The sequence below is a fragment of the Megalopta genalis genome, chromosome 5 (assembly GCF_051020955.1).
Source record: "Megalopta genalis isolate 19385.01 chromosome 5, iyMegGena1_principal, whole genome shotgun sequence".
Taxonomy (NCBI): domain Eukaryota; kingdom Metazoa; phylum Arthropoda; class Insecta; order Hymenoptera; family Halictidae; genus Megalopta; species Megalopta genalis.
In genome coordinates, this window is record NC_135017.1 from 14,185,982 (window position 1) to 14,206,772 (window position 20,791).

Here is a 20,791-nt window from a genome sequence, read left to right on the forward strand (position 1 = left end):
TTAAAACAAGCATTGCACAATGTTGCACGTAAGAGTGCTTTTTTCCAAATTTAAGATGATTTAATAAGAAAATTAACAACAACTTTAATAACACGGCATGTTAATTAATTTTATGCTTCCAAGTACATATATATTCCAAAACGTGATGCAAGTCCGAATAAATAACGTTTTCCAAAAGTGCAACATTAATCTGAATTAATTAATTACATGCATAATGAGCGTGTTCCAAAAAAAAACCACGATAATTCGAATAAATTGGTCGAGAAGACCATGAACGTGTATTCTAAAATGCTGCACCAATTTCCATGTAAATTAATTATGTACATAAATCAATTGTGTACATTAAAATACGTACACAACGTTGATCAGTGTAAATCATTTTCTAATTAAACCTTATTCGAAAACGATATTCTTAGACTGAGATCGGTTTATCAATCGTGTTGTTAAAAGTGCTCGATAATGAACTGAAATAAGTTGATTAATTAGTGTTGATCCATCTGGGTCAAAATGGACCTGGCCATCGCAGAGAGGCGAATCTGCTTCGTAAATTTGTGGAACCGTTCGCAAATTTTCCGGCATTGCCTTTTCGAAAAGTGACCCTAATCTCGCTGCCATTGGCTGCAGGTTTATCAGAGGGCCGAGTATACTAATACCAGCGCGTGTTGCGTGATGGTCCACTATTAGAGTGTGCCTGTTTCATGTTCCGGATCGATAGTCGTCAACCAGAGATTTTAATTGGTCAGCTGGACAATTAAAAATCGACTGGACTAGCCTAACCTCGGCCGTCCGCAGTTACTCTACTTTACGCTGTTACGTTAAAGTAGACCGCATCTAACCAGAGAAAATATTTGGCAATTATTTCCATTAATTAACCGAAAAACCGAAATTATTTGTGGTTCGTGTTTTGGTACCGTTGGTCTCGCTGTTAACGCGATGACTATTGCGGAATTATGGTACGCCTCCGGCGTCATGGGAGCCATTGGCGACCGTACGATGGCGTTAATTGCACTGGTTCATGTAAATCAACGATGTTTGTCCATTTTCTTTTTTGTAGATATCATTAATCGAATTCCGGCGAGATAAATAATTTTCTGCTACACCGGTCGAGGTAAATAATTTTGTAGCTTGTTGACGGTGTTTAATGTTGCAAAGGATTACGGTGGATATTTTTGAAACATTTGATCCTCGGATCCTCACATTTTCTATGAAGATATCATCCGCCGGGGAGACTGCTTGAAAGTTTTAAGTTAATCCGATTAACATCCGCTGAGTCCAAGTTCAGGCTCGGCTTTGACACTATAACCGGAGTGGACGTAAAAGTTTCAACCTGTTTTCCCCGGTACCGTGCTCCCAAAATACTCGGAAATATTATTTCATCGATTTTTCTCTTCGAATTTAAACCTCCAATTCTCCATTCAGATCATTTCACTTCGAACAAGTAATTGGCGAAAGGGATTCCGAAAAGTATCTTCCACAAGTGTCAATATTTCTCAACGGGAAAAATCGGAGAGACGGTCCATGGTACTATCTCCAGAATGCAAAAGATCTCGTTCCAAAAGATTTGGAAGTTTTCTTATAAACAAAAATTCGTTCTGTCAATTTACATCTAGGATGAAAATGCTGTATTTCTGCAATCTGTAAAGATGGCTGCATCTTTTGCAACTGTCGATATTCCGAAACGAAAAGAACGTGAAATCTGGTCCAAAGTATAGTGTTTCGAATGCGATTAATTATCGCAAGTTATCTTAAAAGATTCATCGATTTTCTGTAAATAAATCACCGCACCGATCGATTAAAAAAGGTGGGACAAAAATTGAAAAAGAGGCCTTCGTAAACGTGGCTGCAACTTTCGCAATTACGGCTATTTCTGCACAGAAAAAATACGTCAGCTGGTCCAAAGAACGATCTTTCGAGTGCAAAAGGTCTCGTCGCGAAACTCTCGCGAGTTTTCCTAGAAAAAATTCCGAAAGATCCTCATTTTTCTAGCAGGCGAAATTGTGCTTTTCCACTCGACTATTACGCTTCGCGCGCTTCGAAAACGCAGTTTCGGCCGGCGTAGGCAGTTAATTGAAAAGCGTTTAACGCGATTCGGATATTTCACGCGGAGCCATGCATTTTCTGATAAATATGATCCGCGGAGCGATTATGGAAATTAGCTTAAGTAGCGCGATATTTTTCGGGTCGGAATAACTTCCCTTTGAAATTCCGGCAATCGAATTCCACGCCGCGGCTACGGACGTATCTACGAATGCCTCGGAGCGTTCGAGTTTTCGAGAATTCGCGGCCGTGGCTCGGTTACAAACTAAAACCTTATTGTTCGTACCGACGAGCCGGCTAATGCTGCGCGAGCGTAAGTGCAGCGCGCGTACGCGCCGCTTACGTTCTGTTGGCCCAAGAAACATATTTTAGCCGGTTTCGGCCACTTCCGCGGCGAAACAGCGACATCCTGGAACTACCGACTTCCGGCTCGAGGCCCGGGGCTATCGATATTCGATCTACACTTCTGCCGGACTCGCTGGATTGACTTCCTCCGGCTTCGAAACGACCGGGTTCAAGATAAGGCCAGCTTCTCGAGCCTCGAGCTCCGCCGGATTAAACGCGATCCTGTCTTTTCTTTAATCAGGAGAACCGTTTCCCTTCTCTCTCGTATTTCTACGATTCTTTGGCGAATTTTTCGTGCCGAAATTTCCAAGATTGCTCGAAAATTGTGGCAGTTACGGAGCTTCGAAAGAGGAGAAGATAGAGCGATGGAACAATCTCGAAGAGACATTTGCGAAGTCGTTTAAAGATATCCGAAGGAGTATCTAAAAAATCGAGTTTGCTCTTATGTTAGTAGCCTTCCAGCATTCTTTAGGAAGCTTACGGTGTAAAAATTTTGAAGATATCCTGTAAATTGATGGAGTTACAGAGGTTCCCTAGAGAACCTGCAGGCTAAAGCAAAGTAACACTCGCGAAGGAACATCGCGAACAATTCTAATATTATCGATGCAAAACGTTAAAAAATCGGCCTCCTTCTATTTTTTAAATCTGCTGCCATCCTTCGAGAAACACCCGGTTCAAAAATTCTTCGATTATCTTGGAAATTGCGAAGGTTACAACGACGTAAACAATTACATAACGCCGAAATCGAGAGAACCATGACGCGAAGAATTGTTTAAACGTCTCTCTGCCATGAATATAAACGAACCGATAGGAACATCAAGATCACCTGTAAATGGGCGTGACGTCGCTCTTGTACCACACGACCAAAATAGCGGAGTCATTGTCTCTGGGCGGCCGGATGTCACAAGGCAGCTCTGCCGTGCCTTCAATAACGGCCCGAGACGCGACAGCTGGTCCTGCAACATAAAGTAGAATTTTTGTCAGAACTGTGATCCAACGGGAGAGAAGGCCAATCATTTTTCGGAAGTTCTCGACGTCAAAGAGCAGATATATTAAAATGTTATTATTCGGTAGCGCAGCTGTATCTTCAGCCGCGGGCTGAAGCTGTCCAAAGGCGGACGCGCTAATTCACGGCCTGCGAATCGAGTTTTCTAGTCAAACGAGTCCTCCCGTCACTCTTCCAGTAATATAACCGTGTGCTCTCTCGTTAATGAGCGAAATGTTTTCATTACGGTAATACACCCCTCCTCCCCTTCCTCCGTTTTCCTTCTGCCGGCATTGATTCGCTCCTTCGATATTTCTCAATTAGCTGACATAACGCGCACAGCTGGAACGTCGATTTATATTTATTCATCGACTTGTACTTTTATTACCAAGATCCTGCGCTCCGAGCTTTATTCACTGGTGCAGCAGCAGGCTTTTTGCGAGGAACGTTCTGAATATTTCCCGATGGATCTTCTCTTGCATTCGGTAGATCGGATGTTGGCAATTTTTTCGTTAGAAAATATTGACGATTGCAAGAGATACGGGGTTATCGCGAAATTGAAAGCAACCGATGCAGCGATTTTTCAAGAAAAGCTTCGCGAATGTTTTTCGACCAGACCTTTTGCATTCGAAAGATTATCGTTCGGACCGGATCCTGGAATTTTTTCGTTAGGAAATATTGACGATTGTGAAAGATACAGCCATTTTGAAAACGCACTATTCTCGATTGCACGTATAAATTCAGGATTTTGGTTTGAAAGAAACGAGTCGATTCAGCGATTTTTCAGAAAAAGGTTTGCGAATATTTTTCGATGGGACTTTTTGCATTTGAAAGATCATACTCTGAACCAACTCTCGCAATTTTTTTCATTACAAAATGTTGATTATTGTAAAAGATACAGCCATTTTGAAAACGCACTATTCTCGATTGTACGTATAAATTCAGGATTTTTGTGTGAAAGAAACGAGTCGATTCAATGATTTTTCAGAAAAAGGTATGCGAATATTTTTCGATGGGACTTTTTGCATTTGAAAGATCATACTCTGAACCAACTCTGGCAATTTCTTTCATTACAAAATGTTGATTACTGTAGAAGATACAGTCGTATCTCGAAGATCGTTTTCTCGATTATTTAATAACGCCTCGGCCGAAACGGTAATTGATCTGATGTTTTTATTGAGATCCATAGATCGCCAAGCTCGATCGAGAAGTGCCAGGAAGTTATTCTCTTAAACAAGCAATCGTTAAGCCGTTCCAGGACAATGATCCCTCGGCAATGTCCGGCAGGTTTATCTTTCTTGACCGGCGAAGCCTTAACTATCCCCGTACTTCGAAATTAGTTTCGGCTGAGAGCCTCGGGGCATTTTGCAAAAGTCATTAATTGGAATCCAATAACCTTGCCCGGTATGGGAGAAGTATGGCAAAACTGTCCACTGTAAGTATCGAAACTTCCGGTTCCACCCACTTGTCGCCGTAGCAATATTCGAATGCAGTTCGACTAACTTCCCATCTGAATTTATATCTCTCCGCCATGCTATATTTCCTTATTTTCGTTAATTAAAGGAGAGCCTATGCAACTATTTGCCGGCGAAAATATTTGCGTGGAACTTCCGCTTAAAGCGTAATCAATGTTTGAAGTCGACGATTTGATTGCTCCCAAGAGTTGAAAGTATTCATAATTGGCGAAAGAGTGTCTGAGAAGACGGCTGTATCTTTCATACTAGTCAATACTTTATAACAAAAAAATTCGAAAACGTGGTCCAAAGTATGATCTTTCGAATGCAAGAAACTAGATTAAGAAAACTTGAGGGGTCCTCTAAAAAAAAATTACTATCTCGATTGAAATGCCAAATTTGCAATTTTAACGATCGAAAACAGGACGTCCGAAAAATAGCTATATCTTTAATACTGATCTATACTTTCCAACAAAAAAATTCTGAAAGGTGGTCCAAAGAATGCTCTTTCGAACGCAAAAACCTCCGTTCCGATACATCTACGATTTATCTTAAAAAAAATCTCGGAAGTCGATCCGATCGCCGGCGAACGAAAAGTCGAAGGTTGAATCAATCAAATTGGAAGCGTCGGAGGTGTTGACTGGCATTGTCGGAGGAAGTCGTCGCGGGTTTGGCAAAGGAGGCGGAACGCGGAAGCATAATAACCGGCCTTGAGATCGCAGTTACGTCACTTTATTCAATCTCACGCAGTACGGATAATCCCATCAAGCGGCGTTTCCAGCTTAATAAACCTTCGTAACAGGATGCCCGGAAGCTCGTGGCCGATGATATCGCTGCTGACGTCAACGGGAATATCCATTATAATCGGTAAACACCCTCGCGAATGTATAGGCAATAAATTAGAACGAACCCGATAGATCCAAGACAACGACGGATTGATTAGAGGTCGAGACTGCGTCTGAAAGTGAGCTGCATTGTTTCGACTGCTGCCGGATGCACTTTCACTCGATCTGAACAGCCGAACAGCGCCTCGAACATACTAATCGAATTGCAATTTCAATCCTGCCGTAATTAATCTTCGTTAACGATCGAAACGTCGGGATCGTTTCGACGAAAAGCCATTCGATTTTTGGATCGCGTCAGCCTTGGAAGTTGATAACGAAAGAAATAATAATAATAAAAAAGAGAAGAGGCGATGTGTTCAAGCACTTCGCGAAGTTGTATTTTGTTGTTACGAAACTAAAATTGTTAGCGCAAAAAGGTCGAATGGACTTTAAACGACTTTGAAGATCGCCTCTTATGAAACTTAATTAATTAATGAGTCGCATGTAATCGCATTTTATTTTATAATGCAGCCGGGCGGCATTGATTATATCTTATAATTCTGCGCAGCTATAGACTGCACTCTGCAGTAGATTTCAGTATGCAAATTATAATTTTTCCCGGTTCTGTTCGAAATTAAATGATCCGATAATTTCTTTTAATTCCGCGTCGCGCGATAAATCGCAATTTTAAAGTAGACTTTGTTAAATTATTATGCAGCTGCGTGCAACGATAATTCCCGCCGATTTTGCGCAACGTTGAATCGCACCTCGATGCACTCGATTTTTGGTGAAAATCGCGGGGACGGAGAACGTTTCGGCGCGGACATTCGCGGGAATCTCTTCGAGATGGAATTTGAGAATCTCTTCGCGGCGTAATTCGAAATCTGCGAGCGCGCCCCGCGTTAAGATGATTACAAAACCGGATCCACGAGGAAAGTCCCGTGGAAAAACAAAGTCTCTGGTAGATAGACTTCTCTTTATGGGAAATGGATCCCGGGGAAGAACTGATAAATCTTCCTGTCGTTCCGAACGACGGCCGAATCGTTTATCTGGATTTAATCGTTCTGAACACCTGGCATGCATGGATCCATGGCACTTTAATTTTGCCTTCCAGTTTTTACCGTCTACGATCCCTTTATACCCTCGTTAATTTCCGCGGGATAGTTTCCAAGGTGCCGCTGCGCCTCTTTGGAAAAAGACTAACAGCCGATCGGGAGATTTTTAATCAACTGCGATCATACTTTCCACGACGAAATACTGACCGCCCCATTTTTCATCGAATTCTGTTCGGCCGCCCGTTCCTTGCTGAACTTCGGTCATTAATACACCAAGCTTCGTCAATGTTGCATGCATTTTGACAGTCGATTGTTCTAAGATTGCATTTTTCTTAAAGGCAACAGCCTGACTTAGGTAGCAGATATTCCAGGCCTACTTTGGCAATTTTTCTACGAGATGTTACGAAACTTATCGTTATGGCACTTCAGCGAGATTTTTTGGCAGAGCTTCGACTATATTCTCGAATTTTTACGTCGCAGAAAAATCAATATTGAGTTAGTTATGAGCGATTGAATATAACCATGAAATATGTTCAAAAGGGATGGCGTTTAGGTAAGAAATTCCCTAGGCCTACTTTGGCAATTTTTTACAATGAAACTATCAAACCTATTGTTATGAGACTTTAGCGAGATCTTTTGGTAGAGTTTCGACTGTATCCTCAAATTTTTACTCGGCAGGAAAATAAAAATCGTGCTAGTCATGAGCGATTAATTATAACCATGTAACATGTTAAAAGGGGTGGTTTAATGTCGATAGAAGATATTCTAGGCCTACTTTGGCAATTTTTTACGACGAAACTATTAATTCTGTTATTACGAGACTACAGCAAATATTTTTGCTAATGTTTCGGCAATATTCGTATATTTTTATATCACAAAAAAAATGAGAATCGCGCTTCTCACAGGTGTCAACGCAAGTATCTCACGAATCTAGTTTAGAAAGTCAAAACTCGTTCGAAGCCCACTTCGGGAACTTTTCAGCAGGTAACCACCGAAGCTATCGTTATGAAACTATGACGTTTACTTTTGTTCGCGTCTAGAGAGCATACCTACAAATTTCTACGTTGACGAAAAAACGAAAAGCGAGGTTGTTACAGGCGACGAAGTGGCCTCTGGAAGCATCTTCGAGTTTCCCGTCGCCGGCGCGACCTTCTTTTAATTTGAAATGTAATTTAGGAGATGACGAGGGAATCTAGCTGGACCGGGAGAGGCAGACCGGCAAGTTGAGTGGTGTAGTAGCAACCCTCGATGGTTTTGAGCGAGTTCAGTTGGAATGGACTTCAGTTCCGTATCCGTGGTCCGGGGACACTAGGCGTGTCACACGTATTTTCAGCCCTTACAGTGCTGATCCCGGAGTTCCAAGTTCTTCTATATCGTGCAGCCTCTGCACTTCTCCCGGCGCCGTCCTCGGCCATTCTCCCTATAATCGCATCGGCGGAAGTTAACCGGCTCCATAATCAAATAATAAATCCCGGCGGCGGATCAGATCCAGATAAATTCCGCGTTTTAAAAACGGCGCCGCGGCGGTCGATATAAAATTTTCAGAGCGCAGCAACTCCCATCAGACCGTTAATAAATATCCATTTCGCAAATGAAAGCGTAAAAATTCAAGCACGCATTGTTTCCCCCTGCGGAATTTACGGCGCCGCCGGAAAAAAATTACTTTCCGAGCGCGCGAGCGGAGTTTTGTAAAAGCGAATTAGTTTACGAAAATTGCGCGCGTTTCGTCGGCACACACGCATACACACGCACATACGAAATCGGCAATCGGCCTTTAAAATTGGTCAAGACAGCCGGCGAAGATCCAATTTCCATTCTCGATTCGAGAGTTGCGCGATCGCTCGATTTTCCGCGAATTTTTCCGCCGCGAAAAATCGCGACGCGCCGGTGCCAGCGGTGCAAAGCTGCAACTTTTAATTACGCAAGTTTTTAATCCATCTTTCTGTTTCCTATTAACTGTCCAAAGGATCGTGAACTTTCTGCTCTTTGTCACGAAAAAAGAAGAAAAGTGGAAAAGAATAAAAAATGGATAGGAGCGAAAATAAAAGTAGCGGAATCCATGACGCGAGAAAACCCGTTCCACCGTCGACGATGGCTTCCGAGTCGATAAATCCGAAGGAATTATTTTCGCCGCGGTTGGTCGTCGACTTATCGATGCATATTCATTGCCATTTGCATAGACCGTCTTCGGGGATCAGGCGAAACAGGCGACCAGACCGAATGCGACAGCTTTCCACCGCGTCGATGCTGTCATACCCGGCACGAATAATTAACACGGCCGCACGCCTTCGGGATAATCACTCCAAACAAATGCGGAATACAATATAACGCGTATTCGCGACCGTTGGAAAAATGCTGCTTCGTCTGACGCGGTAGCAAACGGAAATACTTCCCCGAGGTCGCGCGGAAATACGATCCAGGGAATAATCTTTCTCGATCGAATTATGTTGTTTCTAAAATTCCGATGGACTCGATCGCTCAATGGCCACGCAAAAATTTGCGAGTCTTGCTGAAACATAATCGAACGAGCTCACGTAAGTGCCATAATGGTAGATTTCATTGTTGTCTGTTGAAAAATTCGCGAACTTGGCCTAAAAAATATCCTCTACAAAAACCACCACCTCCGAACTTGTTACACGGTTACATTTAATTGCTCGTAACTAGCTCAATGTTGATTTTTCTGCTGGATAAAAATTTGAGAGTATAGTCGAATCTTTACTGAAAATAACCGCTAAAGTCTCATAATAATAGGTTCAACAGTTTCGTCGTAAAAAATTGCCAAAGTAGCCCTAGGAAATCTCTTGCCCAAACGCCACCCCTTTTGTACATATTTCATGGTTGTATTCAATCGCTCACAACTAACTCAATATTGATTTTCCTGCGACGTAAAAATTCGAGAATATAGTCGAAGCTCTGCCAAAAAATCTCGCTGAAGTGTCATAACGATAGGTTTCGTAACACCACGGAAAAAAATTCCCACAGTAGGACTGGAATATCTAAAATCTAAATTGTCCCAAGCCCCCTTGAAACACGTTGCACGAATCTTACTTGATCGCTCATTATTTCCACACTGTCGATCCTACCGTGATAGAAAAATTTGAGAATATAGTCGAAACCTTGCCCGAAAGACTCGCCAAAGTGGCATAATAACAGGGACCCGGGCCGGAGTATCTCGTATCTAGACTGCGGCCTCGATACGCGGATGTGTTCGATCGCTCGTAACCGGCTCGATACCGGCTTTTCCGCGATGTAAAAATTCATGGATATTATCTGGACACGAACAGAAGTGCACGCCAAAGTTCCATAATAATAGGTTCCGTAATACCGCCGCGGTGAAAAAGTTCCAAAGTCAGCGTAAAACGAGCAAGAGGAACTGTATTTCATTACCGGTTTCCCCGGCGGACCTTCGTATTAACTGTCTTGGTATTCGTGAGTGACGAAATAGTAATAAGGCAGTGCGGTCGAAGTAGGCTAGTGAGTCAAGGAGCAGGGCCGTTGTTAGGTGGTTGCCATTCTACAGCCGTTTCCGGTACTCCTCTCGGCGGCACTCGAAGCGGCTCGCGGCTAAAAAATTTAACCTCATCGGACCCGGGTCCAAGCCGACTTTTTTCATCGCTTTAATCTTGCAAATTGACCTTCTAAAAATACCGTGTCATCGATGCAGCGTATCTCCAGCGTGACCCCTCGTCGAATTAGCATCGCCGACCTTTCACCGCGCCTGTGAAAACGTCCGCGGAGCACAGAATTCGCGGCGAACACAGCTCGTTTTCTTTCTCGTCGGCGTTCCGATGAACATAAAGTCATGAAAAATCGTCGGTATAACTACAGCGATAGACCGTAGCGATGATATTCCGTGAATAACTAGCGAACTACGGTCGTACGAATTTTTTTTTGAAAAACAAACAAACGGCGATGCGGACACCGCTCGCGATTGTCGCGCGTACAGCAGTTTTCAATTTGAACAAAATCCGAGAAACGTGTAGAAATATGATCGATTCAACTCGAAACTGCCGCATGTGCGTTGTTCGTTTAAAACAGGCCCTGTGACGGTGGGTTATAAATCATCGCCGGTTTTCGAGCCTAACCTACCGCCGTTTCTTGCCGCCAAGAAACCACCGATTCGATCGAATGCTAATTTCAGAATTTTTTTACGACGAAACTACGGAACCTACGGCTATGAGACCTTTCTGGCCCCATTTGTCGACGTTTCAACGAGATACATTATTTTTTATGGGACGAAATCATCGAAATTGCGCTCGCAACGAGCGATCGAGCATGTACTTTTTCGATGGAATATTCTAGCAGAGATTATTCTAGGTTATTCTAGGTTAATTATGAGAATTTTTTGCGGCGAAACTGCGAAAGCTATTACCATAGAACCTCGGCCAACATTTTTGCCCATAATTCGCCTAGTTCCTCGAATTTTTACGTAGCAGAAAACTCGAAACTGTGTTTGTTACGAGCGATCGAATGCAACAATGTATCAATCGCGTGGTTTAATATAGAATAATCTATGCTCGCTTTAGGAATTTTTTTTACCAGGAATCCGGTAAGCCTATCGTCACGCGAGCTTAGCGTGCACTTATGCGCATCTCTGGACCGTTTCCTCAAATTTTTTCATAACCCGCAAATGGAAATTGAATTTGTCACAAGCGATAGCGTTCCGATCAGTCCGGAATCGCGTTATCAAGTGCGGGGCTCGAAGCGAGGCGCGCAGAAAAATTTGATAAAGGGACTATCGACCGCCCGGGAATCGATAGAGCACTAGGTCGACCGTAAATACCGAAGACAAAGCCAAGTCGGACCGGTCCCGAAGAAGAAAGCATTGTTGGTAGCCACCGAGTACATACTTCCGGATTCTCATCCACAACGTGAAAAGTTCTCTCCCGCGCCCTGCCCCCCCCCTTTTCGAACGAGATCCCGCGGTGTTTCTCGAGATTCTCATTTTTCGACTTTCCGTCTTCATCTTCCAGTCTCGGCTCCCCTAAATTCTGGCACTCGGCGAGAAAATGGGACGCGAGCAGCGGGATTTGTTGCAAATTTGTTTATAGAGGACGGCGAAAAAGTCTTCTCTGCTGCGCGGCCACGACGTTTCTCTCGATCTTCGATCGATTATCTTCGACGAATATCAAGGAAATTTGAACGGGAGAAAATTTCAGTTCGCAGGAGAAATTCGTGTGAACCCGTTTCGCAAATGAGTGGATCAATATTACAGCTGTTAATTGCTCGGATAGCAAACATTTCGACGGGTCGCCGGTCGCGGGAATATTGCATTTATGATAACGCCGGAGGAACACTGACACTGGAATGTTTATGGCAAACACTTTTCGCGTGAGCCGATCGTTCGAACGCGATACGCGGCGTGTTTGTGCAATCGTCGCGATGTGTGTCGCGCGTCGGTTTTTTCTGAACGGCGATCGTTCGAGCATTTTAATTCTGTGCAAACGTTTGCGAAAATCCTGCGCCTCGCGGAGCCAATTAGACGGCGCATTGTCGGCGATAAGAGTCTGTAAACTTCGCGTGCACCGTATACATCGACGGAGGTAATAATTAATAATTGACGGAAATTTAGGGCAGCGTCGATCATGTTTGCGCTAACTCTAGCGAGATTGAAAGGCCGCGCGTGACAATTTTGTGCGACTTAGACGGATAATAATGTGCTGAAATTGTCATAGAATAATACCCCATAAAAACAGCATAATTTTTAACACAAATTAATTTTAGTTAAAATATTGTTCGTTGTAAAATTTTATTAAATATTATTAAATATTATTGAATATTATTGTATATATAATAATATTGTATAATATTATTGTATAATATTATTGTATAATATAATATTGTATAATATTATTGTATAATATAATATTGTGTATAATATTATAGTATAATATAATATTGTATAATATTATAGTATAATATTATTGTATAATATAATTGTATAATATAATATTATTATCGTTGAAATATTTCTTCTTTCACGAAGATTGCTCCCGAAATCTCAAGGTCATCCAGACATGTCCTACAAGAAAATTATATAATACATTACGTCATAGTAACGCTGTAGAAATCATGCTTAATAATCGCTCGACGGATTCGTGTAAAGATTGCTCAAGGATTGTTTCTAGAGCATCCCGGTTTCTACGGGGATCCGTTTTGATTATTAGCACCGTGGACGCTGATTGGTCGGATCCTGAGAGTTCGGTCGACTCCTTGGAAAGTTCCGGTTCGGAGGCCCCGGCGAAAATTAATTAAAAAGATGGCCGAAGTTCGACTTGACCGCGAGTGTCCCGAGTTCGCGACAGTTTATGACCGTATTGTTCCGGGAGTCTGCCATGGGAGCCGGCACGTACGAACGCCAGGTGTGCAGTATCAACTCTGACAGTCTCTCGAAACAGTCTATTGTATTCTCGGCTCCGATGTCCGGACGATTTCGTACGCATTTCACTATCGAAAGAAACGTTCGTGAAAATACAAGCTTCGAGTCGAAACAATTCGCGCAGTTTCTCAAATTGTAAAATAATATTTTCGGGGATATCTCTGGGCAATCTACGCCTATGGGACGCTTGTTCTGGTACAATTTTCGATTTCACAGAGGATCATCGTGCACGCGTTTCTGTGAATTTATGGGAAATTATTATTGGACGACAATCTCGACGAATTTGTGGAGAATCGTTGCGGGACGATTTTATTTAGGCTACGAGGAATTGTTACAATTCATAGCAAGTTATGGGAAGATATTTTAAGACAATCCCTACAGATCCACGGGGAATTATTCTGCTGGAATTCTGACAAATCTTGAGCGCTCCTTCGCTGTCGAATAATTGCAGAAATTCGAAAAACGAACGAATTCAGATCTGCGATTCGAAGATTCTCAAGGACTATCGATCAGAGTGTTTCTTGTTAAGAGAACGAGAGTATAATGAGTGACACAGCGTCTCCGTAGCGGCGTATATCAATCGCGGTATAAATCAGGGAACCCGAACCGTTTAATAATTCTTTTGCCGGTATCGGGTGGCCGGTAATTTACGGCGCGGCGGGCGTTTCGTCGATTTAATTTGCTGGTTAAAATTTATGGAAACCCGGGCAGCATTTATTAAGAGCTTTCTCGTCGTCTGGCTCGTTAATTAGACCACGGCTCATTATCCTTCATATTTAAGTGAAACATTGCGCTTCTTATTAGAAGAAAAAAAGATGACCGCCCCTCGCAGGCACCGGCCGGTGGTGGGGACGACGAAGGGCGGCTGAGCAGGAGGGATGGTGGTGTGAACAATACGGGTGACACAAATCCGAAGGAAGAGAAACCCCTTTTAGAATGTCCCGCGATGAAGAAATACTCGGTGATTTTTAATACCGGCCCCGCGTCTCTCGCTCGCCTAGCATTCTTTTCTTCCGCGGTTAATTATCTTCCGTATCGAGGAACGATTTTATATTCTTTTCAGCGGTTTCTCCACGCGGAATCATCGTCGCTCCGGCTGTTTTCACTATTTTCATTTTGTTACCGAACAATGGGACGATTCTTCCCGACGGCCTCACGGAAAACTGCGCGGTGGCCGTCGAGCGAAACCGAAACCGCGCCGGCCGTCGCGTGTGTAATTATTTTAGAGAGAAATGTTTCGGACGAGAATGAAACGGCGTCGTGCGGCGGACAGTTCGACGTGATTGGTTCTCTGATTAATTGCTCGCGCAGAGGTCGCCCGAAGGTCAAGACCGCGCACGTTTATAGAATCACGTTTTCCGGTATATCAATCGGCGCCATTTTTCATTCTCTACAGAAAAGCATCGGGCCAATTTTCACGAAAATCCACCGGTCGAGGAGATATTTCGATACTTCGACGAGCCGCGCGCCATTTTGGCGCTGCAATAACTGTGGAATTAATGGTTTTCGCGGAGGTTGCATGTTTTATTCGAACGCGCCATCTTTCACGTTCGAATAGCATTGTTCCTGGTAAAAATTTCCGACCGAAAGCTCTCCGCTCAAAAGATATTAATAAATAACAGCGGAACGTCGCGCCATTTTGTAATTGAAACGTCCCCGGAACAAACGACTTTCCGCCGCGACCGGTCCGATTTTAACAGAGAACCGTTAAAGCTGTATCGACGGCCGATTCGCAAACCCGTAATTCCGTTAAAAAGTATCAAGAGGTTGTCCTTGATATGTTCTCGAAGCGTCCACTTAGAGAGAGAGAAAGCGAATCGCGTCGAAACGCGCTGCCGAAACCGTTCGTTCGGCTCGCGGTCGGCGAAAAATCGGCGTGTTTACGATGCTGGCGAACACGCGACCGGAATGAAAGCCGTCGCGGAAAAATCGCGGCCGGTCATCAAAACCCGAAAATTTATGGCAGGAGCCCGCGTGAATTATTTCGAGCTGTGTTTGCACTTACAGGAGCCGGCCCGGAATCCCCGGTTCCCGGTGTATCCGGTCATGCTAAATTCTTAATTACTACGCAAATGAGTTTTGCATCTTTCATAAGACTTAGAATTTATAATGAACACGGGCTTCATATGCATTTCGCGGAGTGGCTGCCGCCCTAACGCTCGAATGTCCCTTTGATTTTTATTTCTCGCCTTTTGATCGCGACCCATTAACCACCGCGGGATTTTACCGCGTCGCGTTTTCGTGCCGCGGCGGGCCGCGCGGCTTTATAAACAATAATTAACATCGAGTTGAACGAACGGCGAAATGCATAGTTCCTCGAGAGGGTTTGTTCCGCCGGCGCACAATGGCGAACTGCGCCGGGCGCGGCTGCATCGGAAATGCAGATTTTAGAGAGTCACACAGGGCCGTTTCCCTTAATTACGCTTCATAATTAAGACGCTTTAAAATCAGATTTTCCGTTCGGAAACGTTTTCAGATTGTTTAATCGATTTTGGAAGCGCGACGAATTGTTTGGCGAGCAAGTTGTTCGTTGCGAGGCATCGCGAGGCGCGTTAATTATTTTACGCGGAGTGGCGAAGAGCTCCGACGAATTATTTACAACGGGAACGTAAGGGGAGGAGATAATTAAACGATGATAGAAACAGTGAGACATCGTCGCGATAATTCGAGGCTCTGGAAGAAGATCCTAGAACTACAAAAATCGTTTGGACAAGTTTCTGTCCGACGCCAATGCAAGCAGCTTGAAAAATTGATCGACGAAGAAGAGGATCGACTCGAAAATTGATCAGCACAGATACGCGACGATTGTTTAAAAAATCGCCCGAGCAAACAAAATGGAACCACGGAAAAATAGTGCAACAAAGAGAACTCGGGTTCGGCCATTTTGACGGATTAACGTGGCGGCAGCGCGCGAACGCAAATGGCCGAAAAATATGGTTATTTCCGAGCTGTAAATCGGTAATGACAGAGAAAACTATTCGGCGGTTCGGCTCGCGGTATGAAAAATCGTGGAATGCGGCGTTATTAATGGTTTCCACGGGGCCCAAGAAAATTTCAATGGAGGCTGCTTTGTGATTACGTCCGTCACGCCTCCGCGCCGGCGTTCACTTCGATTAATCAGCTTTAAGCTGCGCCTTGATTGCCGGCCTGCTGCTGGTTCGCCTGGCCTACACCAACATTTGCACTGGCAGCCCTGCACTTGCACTTGCACTTGCACTTGCGCCGCATCAGTCTTCCGCGTAAGCTCTGACCCCGCGTTGTTTCGGGAAACGGAAGAAGAGCACGAGACCGTGACAGAACCGAAACCGTTGCTCTCCGCTGCCTTTCAGACAGAGAAACCCCGCCTACCTGCAAAATCCGACGCAGTTCTGAAAGCCGGCGCGCATTTGTGCGCGCAGCTTATTTCGCGAATCGTAGCCGCGGCCTTTGATAGAAATGTTCGCCGCCATTTTGTTCTTCGAACAATTCCGCGTAAGTGGATAGCGCATCGGTGCATCGACGACGCAGTCGTCTGCATCTCTGACACATTTATGCGCAGCCTTTGTTGCCGTTCGTTAAACGCACTTTAGCGATGCATCGGTGATGCAATTCACGCGCAGCTTATTTTAGAAATCGTCTACGTCGTTTCGATAATAATTTGTCCGACCCTTTTGGAACATTCGATTAGGCGGTGCATTTCTCGTGCGATTATGTACGCAGATCGTCGCTTCGTTAGTGTTCCAATGCTATTCTAAAATCGTATTAAAATATTGTTAAAATATTCATCGATCCTGCTGTAACAGAGAACTGAAATTCTATTTAAATAAATTCTTGATACACGAGATCCTGTTACGTAGTAATATCGAAGATTCCACGGAGTACCACTATCGAAATAGTATTAAAAGTCTATTGTAGCACCGCTGCTTAAGATCCCATTAAAGTAGCATTAAAATTCTACCAAAGTACTCTCTTCCGGATTTAATTAAAATTCCATGAAAGTACCATTAAAATTCCATCAACCGGCCAAACTCGACGGGAACAATACCGATTTAACTCCTGAAAAACGATATTAAAATCCTGCGAAAGTAACACTATAAACTATTCTACTTCTAAGAATACCGTCGAAGTTCCGAAGCAACTCTTCCTCCGCAGCACGGTATCAATATTCTCGCAGAACGCCGATTAATTCCACGCAAATTAGCGTTGAAACTCTCGCGACGATAATATTAACGTGGCAACTGTTCGAGTGAACTGGAACACCGGCATATAATTGGATCACGGTACATCGATAGCGGCAACTAGCGAATTTTTGCGTGCGACCTTATCGCCGGTCGACAATAGCACCGAACATCTGCAAGGTTTCCACGAGCGCCTGCAGTGATCGGACCCGAACACTAACGACCTCGGCTAATCGTGTCTGTGTGAACAGTCCGGCAGCACAGGTTTACAGTGCGGATTTGGTCTAACATGTGATCGTGTAAACGCAAAACGCAACGACATCGTGAGCAATGTAACGTGCAATGGATTTCCCCGTTCCGATATTACATATGTAGCGCCGAAACCTGTGCCCGATCGTCGACGCATTAAGAATGCGTCGTTTTAAGCTGCTCCTGGAATCGTTCGGATCGGTTATGCCGAGCAATGTCGCGAATTGCTGCAAATTCGCGGCAATTTTCTTCCTTCTACTTTCTAGTTTTCTTTGTTCTACTATTTTATATTATATATTATGCACTGTACACTGTATGCTATGTATTATGCAGGGTGCCCCAAAAATGTCTCGCAATCCAAAAGTGGCGGGTTCCTCGGGTCATTCGAAGCAACTTTTTCCATTATAAAAATTTTCTCCGAGGCACCGTTAACGAGTTATTAACGAAAAACTGTGACCAATGAGAGGCGAGCTCGGCTGGCGCGAGGCGACCGAGCCAATGAGCGGAACTGGGCTTCGCGCGCTGGATGGCTGGGCCGCCTCGCGTCGGCCGTACTCGATTCTTATTGGTCACTGTTTTTCGTTGATAACTCGTTAACGGTGCATCGGAGAAAATTTTTGTAAAGGAAGAAGCTGCTTCAAATGATCCGAGGAACCCGCCATTTCCGGATTGCGAGACATTTTTGGGACACCCTGTATACTATATATTATTTACTATTTTACTATTCTATATATACTATTTTATACTATACTTCTTTGTTCTTCTTTATTTTGTATTTTATATTTATTTTATATTTTTCTATTCTTCTCTATTCTTCCCTATTTTTCTGCCTTCCAGAATTTTTCTATTCTTCCATACTTAATTCTTTTCTATTTCCTCTGTTCTTCAGTATTTTCTCTGGTCTGTTTTATTTATTTTTCTCCATCTCTCTTAAGTTTCAATCATCGTCACATTCGCACACGAAACGCCGATACGTCGAACTATTTCGATCGCGATCGCAATCGCAAACGCGTCGCTAATTCCCGATGATCAAACTACCGGGTAAAATCAAATCGTTGCTGAATGAATCGCTCCCGAAAGCTCGCTAGCATCGGTTTGTCCGACGCGAAACGCGATATATTACAACGCCGGCATTCCAAAGTAGCTCATTTCGCCTCGTCTCCGTTGGTTTCCGCATCGAAACATCAACTGCATCCCCCAAAGGGACACGAAAACCCCACTTGAAACTTCATTAAAGCATCGCGCAAGCTTTCCAAGCTGGCTATCAGCAGCAATTCTCGCCCGTTTAAAAATTTGTAAAAAATCGCGGGCACCGCTGCCAGAGCTCGTTCACGGAGTTCTAGCCGGCGGTTTCGAAATGCGGCAGCCGGCAATCCGGTCCCCGAAGAACCCGCGGAATACCTGCGACAGAAGGCGGTGCTGCAGCTCGAAAACAGCTCCGGGCTGGAACTTTGGGTCGACGATCCCAATAAACAAACAGGCGATGCAGCTTACTACGACGTTATCGCCGATGCACTCCGGCTATGAATGGAATTACTGGCAGGCAAATGTATTCTGTATGTTTGCTTTTCACTGTTCCCTTTCGCGCGCGGCTTCCCTCTCGCCGTCGCGGGTCTCTCTGCAGCGACACCATCTGTTTCATTGTTTCCAATTATCAGCATTGTCGCGAGCTGCTAAAGATCCTAAGTGTCAGCCGATGAGCGCGTTTTGTTCGCCGTCTTCCCTTCGGAAAATTTAAAAAGCGATTTTATCTCGGAACCGTGATCCATGGACAAGCGGTTGCTTCGAGATTATTTTTCGACGCTTTCCCGTGGAGATATCGCAACCTTTAGGGTCGCAAATCGAAGCTGAAAGATCGTAGTTCGAGACGGATTTACTTAGATTTGCGGGAAAATTCGAAATCGTGTCGGAAAATTTAAAAAGCGATTTTATCTCGGAACCGTGATCCATGGACAAGCGGTTGCTTCGATATTAATTTTCGGTGCTTTCCCGTGGAGATATCGCAACCTTTGGGGTCGCAAATCGAAGCTGAAAGATCGTAGTTCGTGACGGATTTACTTAGGTTTGCGGGAAAATTCGAAATCGCGACGGAAAATGCGATATCGTTGCAGCATCGAAAAATCCCGATTAAAACTTTCTGGAGGGACAATTGCCTGTTTCGATTCGATTTTCGAACGCGTTCCCATACGAATTTTACAACTTTCGAGGTCGAAAATGAAAGCTGGAAGTTCGTAGCTTATGATAGATTCGTTCAGGTTGGTGGAAAAAATTCGTTGTTCTATTCTCTGACGGATGGACGAGCAGCTTGTATTTTATGGTTAAACGATTGCCGTGGAATCGGTGTTCGGAGATTTTCTGGGCCGGTGACCGGGTTTCTGGGGATCGATGCGCGGATCCCTGGTGTGGGAGGACAAGGCTGCAGAGGCCAGTGGGATATCTTGACTGTTAAATGTCTTTCACCGACCAGCCTTGTTGACAGAAGCTCTTCGTCCTTAGTCTTAATCCTTTCGAGGCGCAAACAAGGGCGGGAGCGCTGTTAAACCTCATTCAGAGGTAGGCGATTAAGTCCTCGGAATTATTGCTTCGAATTAGCTGTCTCTGCTCCCGTAAATACGTACGACAGCCTGTTGTTATCGCGCCGTTCCACGAAATCATCCTGTCGAGCTGTTTTAGATGCGCCTTGCAATTTGTTCCGAAGACGCTGTCGCCCGCAGTTTCGGCTTCGAGGATTTTTCATGGATTAGTGGTTGGATTTTATAGAGGCGATTTTCACGCGGAACGATTGCGCGAACTCTTTCGAACACGGTCGCGTGTTTTTTCAAAATATTATTAAAGTGTATTTAAATTTGATTTGGACGAAATATAGGAGCAAAATCGAATTTTCAACTTTGGGAATTTTTTGGTATTCAATGGGCGGAGATATTTGAGCGGCTGTTGCGTGGAATTATTCTACAGACTCTCCCGAATATAACCATGTATTTTTTAATAACATCGCGGACATTGGAACATATTTAAATTTAATTCGAACTTGCACAACTTTCGTTCGAACATCGTTTCGGGTACAAAAATCGAACCTCGAACTTTGGGAATTTTTCCTGCTCCAACCATAAGTGCTACGCGATTGTATCTAGGGTCAAACGATTCCGCAAACTGAATATTATATTTTGTATAATATTGGATCCATTCGCTGCGGTTAGGGCTCCGCGAAAGACGTACTTCCTCGACGGCGCACAGGCTCGCCCATAACAGCCGCGGCGGCCAGATTTGTTATGATTGGCAATCAACCTTATGGTACACCAACGACAC

General features: G+C 44.0%; 1 protein-coding gene across 2 annotated transcripts in view; it reads right to left on the reverse strand.

The window, feature by feature from the left end:
• Nucleotides 1-20,791, reverse strand: part of LOC117227051 (neural cell adhesion molecule 2) — a 303,120-nt gene that overhangs the window by 12,065 nt on the left and 270,264 nt on the right. For both annotated transcript variants that reach the window (XM_033481958.2, XM_033481957.2), the window contains exon 4: nt 3,209-3,338. In XM_033481958.2, coding sequence (XP_033337849.2) covers nt 3,209-3,338 — 130 coding nt within the window. The remainder of the gene's footprint in view (nt 1-3,208; nt 3,339-20,791) is intronic.